The following is an 11,760-nucleotide window of genomic DNA, read 5'->3' as shown; positions in this document are numbered from 1 at the left end:
CACCAGATGGCGCCACACTTTTACGTTTGGAAGTCCTTTTAACAGGAAACGGCTAAATAACAAGCGAAGCATCAGCATGGATACAGACAAATTGCTTTTGTTCTATTAAGACATTTTAAGCATAATTTAAAATGTCTTAAACAGTGATCATGTTTTTAGTTACAATCTCAAGGGAAATTTTGAGATTTCACATAGAAGTCAATATTAAAATGAACAGGGACATTCTTTCCACCACCCAAATAAATGTTTATTTATTTACATAATTATACAACTTAAAATTAAACCATCAGCACCTCTGAGATTACCTTCGGATCTACACCGTGCGTTGTGATTTATATGACATTAAGTATACCAGCATTTCTCTATACAATAATATAAACTTTTTAAACCTTCCTGAATGTGCATGGACAAATTATGACAAAATTTGTACAGTGCAAATAAATCCTTTACCCCGTCACACAGCGAAAAACTCTACAACACTACGCCTAAGATTTTATTGTGAGCGATGTTCCAAAATATTTCAAACCGACGAGTTAATCAACTACCGTGAGCATCCTTCATAGTTATTCAGCAACATTACTCCACACATCTGCCCTCACTTCGATAAAGCTCGCAACGGAAAGAAAATGGTGGATAAGATTAAAAAAATGATAATAATCAGTTATTAAGTTAGACATTTTACTCTTTGCTGTTATTTGAATGCATCTGTGGCAAACAAGAACAACTGAGTTACGCTCAAACAAGGAGGGGAAAGCAGGTGAAACTACTTTATTTCTGATTCTTTAGTAATTCATCAATCTGAGTTTTATACATATTTTTGACATCTTCAAGGTCCAGCCTCAGTTCCTCTGCTTCCTCAGCCTTTTCTCCATACATCTGCAGGATGGTGTTGTGCCTCTGCTCCAGATCCTGAAATCCACAGACACAGATGCATGAACAAATACTCAAGAGTGCATCGTTTGCTGTTTGAAGCCATGGTAGGGAATGCATACTCGACACTGAACTAATCATTTGTTGTCCGCACCTTGAGTTGAATTTTCAACTTTGGGATGTCCTTCACTTTCTCCTCCATCTCATCGTTTTGATTCGTGAGCCGAACCAGCTCTTCTGCCATCACTGAGCGACTTCTCTCCAAACTGGCGATCTCGAGCTACAACAAAATGAAGCTAGCTTCAATTCAGGAATACGTTATCGACGCCAAAGGGAAACTAAGTGCTGTTGCAACTCATTTAGCTAAAGAGTTATTGTAGACGGTGATGGCTGTGGGCAGGAAAGATCTCCAGTAGCAGTCTGTATTGCAACGAATTTCAAGAAACTTCTTACTGAAGACTTTTTTTTTTCACACCTGGTCAAAAATGACTTATGTTGTTTTTTTAAATTATTTTTTGTATTACCTGCAACTGAGCTATCTCTCCTTCTCTCAGTTTAAGCTGGGACTGGAGGTTCTCCATGATGCTGGAGCCTCCAGACAACCTGGCTGCCTCGTACAGGTTGGTTCCACTCATCGACATGGTGATTGTTCCCATTGAGTGGTCCAAACAGTCATCCTGAGGACGATTAAAACAAAGCATAAAAACATTTAGAATCCATTCTCAAATAATGCTAAAAAAAAGCTCGATTTTTGGAAATAAATTTGATCAAAAACAGGACGCACCTGCGACAGAACAGAGGTGTGCAGTCCAGCGTTTTCCATCCCGCTAACGGAGCTGGAGCGGGACAAGGACGGCGTGGAAGCCGCTGGCGGATCTCCGACAGAATGTGTTACAGCTTTACGCTCCTGGTTGAGGAAGAAATAAGTACATTTGGATGAACTGAATTAAAATTTAAATGCTTTATATCAAATAAGAATAATTCTTATGGACCTTTTCCTTTAGTGCTTCTTGTGCGAGATAGCATTTCTTCTTCTCTTGCTCCACCTTCATCTTTTCCATCTCTAGCTGGTTGGTCAGCAGTAGCTGGTTAAAGAAGCAAAAGGACACATGAGAGGAGCTGTTTTGTAACGGAGAACAAGTAGGAGAACTTCCTGCCTTACCTTTTCTTTCTTGGCCTCTTCTAGCATCCGACTGTGTTCTCCTTTCAGGTTTGTTAGTTCCGCATGCTCCCTAGATAAAGATATTTAAAATTATTATAAACCATTTCAAATGCTCTTTTGAGATACAAACTACTTCAGCACAAAACAGTGGCACACAACAATCCTTCATCACAAGACACGCAGTTTTTCACGTCTTTATTACCCGCTTCATAACATTCTGTTCATTTTATTTCATGGAGGCCCAAACAAAGTCGAAAATGTCGGACAAAATCAAAAAAGGAACGAGCCAGCCAGGAGTCGAACCTAGAATCTTCTGATCCGTAGTCAGACGCGTTATCCATTGCGCCACTGGCCCGGTTGAACAGTCCCACCTCCACACGGAAGATAAAAGCCACGAGGCCGAGCACATGGTCCTCCTACCGGAGGGGGAGGAGCTTCCAGCGGGACCAACTCACAGCACGCATAACAAAGGACCTGCAGTTTCCTGAGACCCTCAAAAACATCATGGGAAATCCAGGAGGCTCTGTGTATTTTTCAAACTTCTAGCAGTTTGCATGTTCACGATTTTTTATTCATTCTTCTTTCATAACCGCATGTCTTCATCTTTCCCTGTGGCTAAGGATAAAACGTTTGAAAACACATTAGTTGTTTGAAAATCTGTTATGTGTTGGTAGGGAACAAGTTTGTAGTTTTATTTAGGTATGTTTTTATAATTTAACTATAATCAAGTCCTTAAACAGCCATTAAGCTGTGAGTAGTAGACCTCAGTGGTACGCCAGACAATGGCCACAGAAGAACAGAAACATGTATTTGCAATGTAAAAAAAAAAATAATGCTGGATATGTAAACTCAATTGAATTAAAAACTAAAAGTTATTTCCATGAATAATTTTGTTTTAATAGACTTGGAACATCACTAAAAGCAGATTCCAGAAGGAAAGTTACTGCTAAATTAAAAGTAGGGATGAGCTGGTGTGGGATTCTGTTGTACTAACCTTTGTGTAAAAATACCACGGCTTAATGGTATTTATAGAATAAATTCAAACTAAAACACATAACATTATCTAGGTGCTTTAATTCAAAGCAGTAAAGAGGCTAGTTCTTCTACTTTTACAAAAATATGATCATTTCTTTATTGTTCATATGATTTTGACAAATGGAAGACCGATCTTTGGTTTTTGTGGTTTGCCAGCTCCACACACCTTGAGAAAACTTAGGAAAATCAAAAACAATCTGTCATCTCTGATCTAAGAACTTTACATTATATGACCAATACGCTGGAAAATCTGTGTGTTCAAACCTTGCTATTCACTGATAATTGACATTACCTGCTGCTCTCATCCTCCAGTTTCTCCCTTTTGCTTTTCTCCGCCTCCAGCTGAGCCAAGACTCTGGCTTTTTCCTGCCGGACCGAGGAATTCTGGGATTCCAACGAAGCCAGCTGGGACTTGATGGACAACAGTTCCTCTGCTGCCGATCGCTCCTTCTCCACGGCGACAGCCAGCTGAGTCTGGGCGTCCGCTGTTCAGACGGCCAGAAAGAGACGGCTCAAGCTTCATGGACACGTCTGCGTTTGGCCGACCGTTTTACAAATCCGCGACTTGACGCGCTCTCGAGTCTCACCTAGCCTATCGGAAATGTTCTTCTCCAGTTTCTCCCAGGACGCGGTTTGTCCGCCCAGCGAGGCTTGTAGGTTCTCGATTTGTCGCAGCAGAGGCCGCGTTGCTGAGGTGACGCTCTGGCTGAGCTCCTGGTTCCTGGTCTCTGCCTCCTGCAGTCTCTGAAACACATTAAGATCACATGGAGTGGATTAGATAAAACCTGTTCCAGTCACGATGGAATTTCTTGCTCTATAGGAAAAAAAATATTATTATTAGCAACATTTTCTTACCTGCTGAAGCTCACTGATCTCCTCCCTCAAATAATCTTCTTTCCTGGCCTGCTGTTGCTCCGTCCTCTGCAGAGCTATCCTCAGGTCAGCCACCTGAAAACAGGAGATGACAAACAGTTCAGTCACTCTGCTCTGGAACAGGATCGCCACTATTTGCATGGGTGACTGTTAATTTTTGTAGTTCGACCTTTTACAAAAGCAGGGCAGCAAAAGACGGAGAAACTATTATTGTCTTTAAGCTGCTGATCCGTGAGAATGAACGTGACATCAAACGCCATTAAGTGCGTTTCAACAAAAACTGCATGTTTGAGTCAACATAGCTTATGGACTAAAGCAAACTTTTTGTTGTGTTAACAGTACTTGCGTGCCGAGACAAAAACAAAACAAAAATTAAAATTAATCAACTAAAGTAACCTTATTCACTGTAGATCCAAAACTTAAAAATGATTTTTCACATTTGCCGTATTAAATGAAAGGCATCTAGTGTCCAAATTCTTTTAGACTCGGTTCAACAAAATTTATTCCCAGTTATAAAAACACGACTTGGGTCACTTTCTGTCAAACGTTTTGCTATTTTTTTTAGCCGAGTTTAATAAATTAAATGAAAGTTGATATGGGTCGGCTTTTCAGCAAAAGTCTCTGGACAGACATGATTCTACTTATTGTGAAAGACAAATATTTTGTGTTGCACTTAACATTTTCTGTTGTAATAATTTTACCATGATTTAAAATTATAAGTTTAATAATCAAATTTGTATCACTCTTGAACTGCAAGTTAGGGGACACAAAAAGTCCAAGGGCCCCAACTTTGGACATGACTTCAATCAAAGTGGAAAAACGACAAAAAAACAAATTGCTACGTATAGTTTCTTGCAGAAGTATTCACACTGCTTAAGTTTTCGCATCCTGTCACATGACAACTACAAAGTTATTGGGATTTTATGGGGCAGAACAACAACAAATATTCCCATTTTCTCCGATCGGCTTTTCTGTTTCTGCTACATGACTCTGTAGCTGTATAATTAAATAACAACTGCATATTTATGCTAACACAATCTGCAGCTTACAGCACTGTAGGTAGCAAAGTTCACTAAGAAAATGTCTGTTAAATGTTCTTAAAAGCTCATTGAAGACGTGTTTTTATGCTTAATCGTGACGCTTGCTAAATACCACAACGAGCCAAAAACGTCCCAAAACTGACTGCAAACTGAAGCTGCATGTTCGACTGAGAAGGATTTGCCGTGCTGGGTTGTGGTACCTGGTTGGCAAGCGCCTCCTGCTGGATCCTGGCCTCCTCCTGAGCCTTTTCAAGAGCTAAACTCAGCTGCTCCTTGGCCTGGATTTCCCTACTTAGAGCCACCTCTTCGGCCTCGCTCGCTCTGCTAGCGTGAGCCTTGTGAAGCTCTGCCAGCTCTCTGGAAACAGAGAGGAACAGGAAGCATATCAACATATTGCTGCCATGCTGGTGGACTGCAGCATTTGAAAGTAAACATTAGCTTTCTTTTTTCTAATTCAAAAATTCCTTTCACCATGCTCTTGTTGCTCAATAAGTAATTTTTTTTCCAACATGTTGCACAAAAAAATAGAAAAAAAACCCCCCTGATCAGATTAACTATGGACACTGAATAAATATGATGTACATAGAAGTAGTTTTCAAGTGTTTCTGTTTTTGTCATGCATTCTTTTTACTTTCACTGCATCCTAATTCTAATATTTCTGGAGTACTGGTTCTATGATTTTCCAAATGCATTCAATTAATCATAAAAACCTGCAACTGCTAGGAGGAAGACTCACAGAGATCTCCTGCAATTTTTTAAGCTCTTAGCAGCGTCATCTGTAATTACTTTTCAAGAATTAAAAAATACAAAACCAAAATTAATTGCAATACTTGGGGCTTATGGCTGCCATCATGTGAGTAATGAACTGATCTTTACTATTTAGGATAATAACTGAACTACAGTACATGGAGAACAAAAAAATAAAAGAAACATTTTCTAGGATCAAACTGAATGATGGTCAAACTCCACACCAGTTTGCATGTGGACACAATGAAATCGTCTTATGAGCTAGCGTTCCAAATATTCAGTGTCAATAATGAAAAGTTCAATATTTACTTATAAGAGCTGTCTAGGGCAGCTTGGAGGCTCCTGTTTTTCTCCTGCAGTTCCTCGTCATCCGTCTGCAGCCTGCTCAGCTCCTTCTCCTGCTGCTCCACCACACCGTTCAGCTTCCTGATGTTCTCTCTGTGCTGCTTCTCCACCTCCTCCTTCCCATCTAGAACCTGCAACCAGAGAATCAGGAATCGTGCTGACACTCAGAACAAAGCACTGAATAACAAATTAAAAAGGAAAACTGTGATTCTGCTAACAGGTTCCGGGATTATAAAATTTTTCCCGAAACCTGTGTAGAATTTAAGCACTTTTTGAGCATTTGAGGTCAATTTTCAAGCTTTTTCACCACCATGCTTAAGAGATGGAAACATTACAAATGGAGCGAAAACCAGAACGCTTCGATTCATTATTACATGATTTACAACTGTTGATATTTTTTTTGTTTTGGAATTCTAGTTTATTTAGCAGGGATGAAGTCAGCTAAAATATAGCAAAATGTTCTGTTTTGACACATCTCTCACTTGATTGGTCTGAGAACAAAACACCAATTTCAAAAATGTTGTTATCTACAATATAAGATGATCAATAAGTAATTGAGCAGTTAGAAATAGTAAATATTCATTACATTGAAACAATGCAAACAAAGTTTGTTTGGATGTTAAGGTAAATAATCTTCATCCTCAAATTAACTGCTAAAAACACAATATAAAAGGAAAGTCAGCAAAAATATCTAAAATTGTCCACAATAAGTTTTCTGGCTTTTAGCAAATAGAAATAATTTTGGTAATTCTAACAAAGCTAAAATAAGAAAAGTTAAGTCCAATTTAACTTCAGACAGTGGAAAAAAAAAAGTATTTTTATTAGGTGTATGAAAATATCTGGTTTCAATTGTAAATTATGGATTACAAATTTAGGCTTCTCATTTTATTAATCGCACTTTATTAATAAACTGTGCAGTTTGAATATCAAGCACTCTCAAGGACTTTGTCCAGAAATTAATCACTTTCACAATCTTTTAAACACCTGAAGCTCACCATGCCATAATTTACCACAGAACATTATTATGATCTATTATTTAACCTGAGACATTAGGCGATTCTAATCAGTACCATCACAAGAATGGTGCTCATCTTTAAAAATAGGAGAGTCCTCAACATAATCACATAAGAGCAAATGAGCAAATCGTTCTGATATGTACTTGACACTCACCTGCTGCAGATGCCTAAGCTCCTCCTCTTGCTCCTTGATTTTCTTTTGCTGCTTGGTAATCCTGCTGTCACACTCTTTTTCCTTCACACGCAGTTTCTTGATGATGTTACTGTGTTGCAGCTGCTGTTTCGACAGTTTTTCACCTAACAGCGAGAGAAATAAACCATTGAAAAAGGGAAATCACTACCAGAAAATTAAAATTTCTGATAGTGATTATATTTGACCTGATAGTTTAATTTAGTTTAATTTTGTTGTATTTTTTTTGGTTGTGACCAAAACGCACATCTTTCCTTTGCTGGTCGCTAAGCAGGCGTTTGGTTAGCTCAAGAAGGTGAACTGGGACCGGCGTGCTTGAACAATAATGACTCTCACCCTCTTCCAGCAGACCTCTGATCTGCTCCTCCTTCTCTCTGATGAGCTCCATCGTATCACTCGAGTTCAGTCTTGTACTAAGATCTTCTCGCAAGCCTTTGATCTCCTGTAAAACACACAAGCAGCAAAAAGAAAATAATTACAATCTCTGCCAGAGTGACGTTGATGTCCGTCTCAACAAACCCTTATATTATAATCACCTTTTTGGCGATGTCTCGCTCCTTGCAGGCCAGCTGAGCCTTTCTTTCTGCGTCTGCTATGCGCTGAGTGAACTCGTCTTTCAGGGACTGCACAGTGGAGCTCTCTTCCTTCAGGCTTATCACTTCACTGACAGACGAACGGATGGCGTATAAGCTTACTTTAACATCAATATAAAGTGTAATTCTACAATAGCATTGAACTTAAAAAGGATTATGTACGTCTTGGTTGTGTACATAAGGGAGACAAACTCACTCTTTTAAATTGTCGCACTCCTCCTCCAGCCTGGCCTTGTCTTTGCTAACAGCCAGCAGCTGAGACTCTCTCTTCTCAAGGCGGCTTGACAGATCATCAATGACCTGAAATATATTCATAATAAATATTTTGTGAAACGTCAGCGTGTGAACGACACTTTGGAGTCCTCTGGACTGGACACAAGTACAGGCCATTGAAGCATAAAACGCAACAAAGACCGGGCCGTGAAATGGTTTAGCTCCCAAAATATTGAGACTCTCAATGAAGAATAACACATTCTGTGAGTCGAATGGTACGATTAAGCCCCAAATTATTCATATCCCTTCCAGATTTAGGTTTAGAATTAGATTTTAATTATACCAACAGGTTTCTTCTGATTCGAAGTAATATTAAGATTGATAAAGTAGTCATTATCTAGAATATATAAATCCAAACTAAAAGAATGTTACCATTGTTTGGTCCACCAACATTATTGCATATCGTATGTTTTCCTAATATCATGCAGCCTGTGGATTTGAAGAACAATCCACATGACGGATTAAAAAGAAAATATAGCTCAAGCTGAAAGACAAAGTAACTGAAAACACCTGAATTTGGTAGGACGGGTACAGCCGTTTTACCAAGTGCAATTGGCAAAAATCGTAAACATTAACCTTGCAAAGTACAAAGACGACTTTTATTCATATATTTACATCATCTTTATCGTCTCAGGGAGTTATTTTCTTGGGCGTAGAGAATCACATATTTGAGACCTCTATAAGTTGCATATATACTTTGCGTGTCTTGATGTTTAACAGTTAAGTCTGTCGCAATAAGTCAATAAATCACATGATAAATTAGAACAAGCTCGATTATTTCCATTTGCAATATTGTCTCTCTCGTGTCTCTTTAATTCTGTGGATGACAAAATGTTTCAGTTTGGTACATTGGTCTCAACTAGACCCTTTTCTGAAGGGCAGTGTTATTTACAGAGGCTTCAGCAGCCATTTTATTTGTTGTTTCGGTTGTTGATTTGGATATTGTAGATAGTTCATTAGAAATTAAAGTTTATTGATCTTTGAGAGAGTGTTCTTGCACTATTATGCCATTACCATTATATCACTTGAAAACAGTCTCAAAACAACAATATCATTTATGGCAATGCTTTCTGGGACAATTTATCGGCCAGCAAAAATAGTTGCTGGATGAATATGTCCGTTCCCACGGCAACAAGTCAGACAAATTCACCAATTACTGTCATGCAGAGCATAACATCTAACATTTTTTTGCTATGTATGAATGTTCATAGCAAATAAATGTTAGCTATGAACATTCACAGCTAACATTCTAACCCAACAAATGCAGAATTTGGCTTAATGAATTATTGCATACATTACTATTGCGATAATGATTGATAATAATTGATTGTGGGATGGCAACTCAGTCTCATTTGAATGTTCGTGCTTTGTACATATCTTTAAAACTCAGGTACCTTTTGCAGCTCCAGTATCTGGGCAGGTGAGACACTTTTCATCTCTTCTGTGATTGGTGGAGTGCTCTTTTCTTCTTCGTTGCAGGTAGAACCAAACATCGCATCATCATCAACACCAGCGCACAACTCATCTGGCTGCTCGCTGTTTACAGGAGTCGCGCTCCTTCCGCTCTCCTCCATCTCGTCCAGCGACTGCTCCTTCCCCGTCTCGGCGTATCCCTCCTCCTTGCCATCGTTCTCCTCGCCAGCGTTCTCCTCCGCTCCGTCCTCCTGCTTCGGACACGTCTCTGTCGGGGGAGAGGGTCCCGCCGTGACGGAGGCCAGAGTCCGGCTGCCGGGGATCTCGTCGTCCGAGTTCACCTCGCTGACACTCCGGCTATCCAGCGACTGCATGCTGAACGAATCGATGCGCTCGAAAGCGTCCGAGGAGGAGCCGCAGCTCTCCGTGAGTTTGTGATAGTCTTCCAGTCGAGCGAAATCCCCGCAGGTGGAGGCAGTGAGGAGCTGAAAGGAGCCCTGCATCAGGTGAAGCCCGGTTTTGCTCTCGCCGGTTTCTTGCCTGGAGCTGGCCGAGCTTTCGCTCTGCACGCTCTCGTGGTCGAGCACTTCAATGTCACTTGTGGTGGAAGTTCCTGAGGAGAAAGCGCTGACCGGAGGAGAGGGCGTGTCGGTCTGACGGTCCTCTGGTTTGGAGTCTTTTTGACCCGGGAGAACTTCCTTGGTGGACATGGGGGTTGAGGGATCCGCCGGGGTAGAGCTTTTAGCTTCAGAAGGAGGAGACTCAGAGGAGTTTGGGGCATCCGTCTCTACCTGTTGCTCGGGTGGATCTTCTGGTTCCGGCTCCGTTTTGGATTCTGATGGAACCGACTCAGCATCCGTTTTCACACAGTCAGGACTGAAAGGGTGGTCACCAGGGGAAGTAACTGGAGAGACTGGCTGGAGGAGGATGGCATCAGTGTAAGGCGCTGCTGGTGAGGACTCGGCCTCATCCGGCTGGCCGTCGGCCACTGTCTGACCCTCAACGCTCTGCTCTGTAGGTTCTGTTGGCTCTGCAATCCCATCCTCGTTTTGGATCTGCAGCAAAGCTCCTTGGCTTTTCTTCTCCGTCTCTTGAGTTCGTCTTTGAGACTTTGCAGGGGGTACAGACACAACTTTCGCTTTGGTCACTGGGACATCTCCTGGTGACAGGAAGGCACTGAAAAAGTTTTCGGATTCATCCACAACTGTGCGAGTGACGGGCGTAGTAATGGCGTCGGAGTTGAGAGGAGGAGTGGTGGCCTTTTCTTCAGCGGGGGCTTCCCACTGAGTCATACCCCATCCTCCACTCACTGAAACCTTCCCAGGGGTTGTTGTGTCTAAAACAGATATTACAATGACCCTTTGAGCTTTTAGGGACTTGCACGATAAATACATACGGTTTCTGATATCACTTGCTTACCGTCATAAGGCATTACAACCGTGTCACCCCATTGGTCCTCTTCTTTGATGTCCAGAACTCGGTCAATCGACTTCTGCGCTGTCGTCAACGCTTGTTTAGCGAAGCTGGACAGGTGAGACGCGTTGAACCAACTCATTCTGATAACCCAGCTAGCTTGTTAGTTAACTCGTTTTGTACTGACAATAACTCGCAGCATTTTCCTTATTTATCGTCAACCTCGTTACAAACGTCAAGTTTACCTCTGTTCTGTAAAGCTTCGCAGGCAGATAACACCGAGGAACCTGATGAAATTAGAGGTTTACGTTATCGAAAAAAACATAACATTGCCGCTGTACACTATGGTCAGGTAGTTTCAGCTAGAAAAACTGCTAAATTCGCACCTAAAATGCGGGGTTCCCTACGAGTGAAGATCTTTAGCTGATAAATAACCCAATAGTCAACGCCAGCTGTCAAGCGAAATCAACCCCGGTGGTTAATTTACGCCTTTTTCGGCTCTTTTTCACGGGCGTCATCGTTTGTTTTGGTCGCACTTGACTTGTAGCTCGGCTAACGCTAGCATGCTCGCTACTTCCTTTCCACGTAGCCCAATGACGTCACGATCCGGTATGGTTCTCATGTTGCATTCGCGAGCCGCTCCAAGTGTCCAAATCGTAATTGTGAGAAAGAATAAAGGCAGGGGAAAATCAAAAGGTGTTTTCCACTCTTTCAAATGTCGCGTGTGAACTGTTGTAAATACGAACCCACCTTATTTTACAGCATGAATCAAGTACGATCAATTATTGCT

At 41.1% G+C, this 11,760-nt stretch overlaps 1 protein-coding gene and 1 non-coding gene across 2 annotated transcripts; both read right to left on the bottom strand.

Annotated features, from left to right (window-relative positions):
• Nucleotides 1-225: 225 nt before the first annotated feature.
• Nucleotides 226-11,557, bottom strand: tmf1 (TATA element modulatory factor 1). The gene is made up of 17 exons (XM_032548763.1): nt 10,977-11,557; nt 9,539-10,893; nt 8,068-8,171; nt 7,815-7,941; nt 7,615-7,720; nt 7,243-7,385; nt 6,037-6,203; nt 5,181-5,337; nt 3,923-4,015; nt 3,655-3,811; nt 3,360-3,552; nt 2,033-2,102; nt 1,863-1,955; nt 1,655-1,777; nt 1,395-1,547; nt 1,025-1,150; nt 226-909 (listed from the first exon to the last, which is right to left on the bottom strand). Exons 1-17 carry the CDS (start codon nt 11,110-11,112, stop codon nt 769-771), a joined length of 3,444 nt encoding a protein of 1,147 aa, XP_032404654.1. The 5' UTR covers nt 11,113-11,557; the 3' UTR covers nt 226-768.
• trnar-acg (transfer RNA arginine (anticodon ACG)) lies at nt 2,315-2,387 on the bottom strand. The gene has a single exon. It is a non-coding gene; the product is annotated as a tRNA-Arg (tRNA).
• Nucleotides 11,558-11,760: the final 203 nt, after the last annotated feature.

The sequence above is a fragment of the Xiphophorus hellerii genome, chromosome 20 (assembly GCF_003331165.1).
Source record: "Xiphophorus hellerii strain 12219 chromosome 20, Xiphophorus_hellerii-4.1, whole genome shotgun sequence".
NCBI lineage: Eukaryota > Metazoa > Chordata > Actinopteri > Cyprinodontiformes > Poeciliidae > Xiphophorus > Xiphophorus hellerii.
Note: the sequence above shows the minus strand (reverse complement) of the source record. Positions and strands in the feature narration are given on the sequence as shown.

What these genes read in the sequence shown, in the direction of transcription:
- tmf1 (XM_032548763.1), bottom strand. Translation starts at nt 11,112, where the DNA reads ATGAGTTGGTTCAACGCGTCTCACCTGTCCAGCTTCGCTAAACAAGCG. An exon ending in AGATACTGGAGCTGCAAAAG is followed by an intron (nt 8,172 to 9,538) that starts GTACCTGAGTTT and finishes AATATATTTCAG; the next exon opens with GTCATTGATGATCTGTCAAG. An exon ending in GCCCTAGACAGCTCTTATAA is followed by an intron (nt 5,338 to 6,036) that starts GTAAATATTGAA and finishes CTCTGTTTCCAG; the next exon opens with AGAGCTGGCAGAGCTTCACA.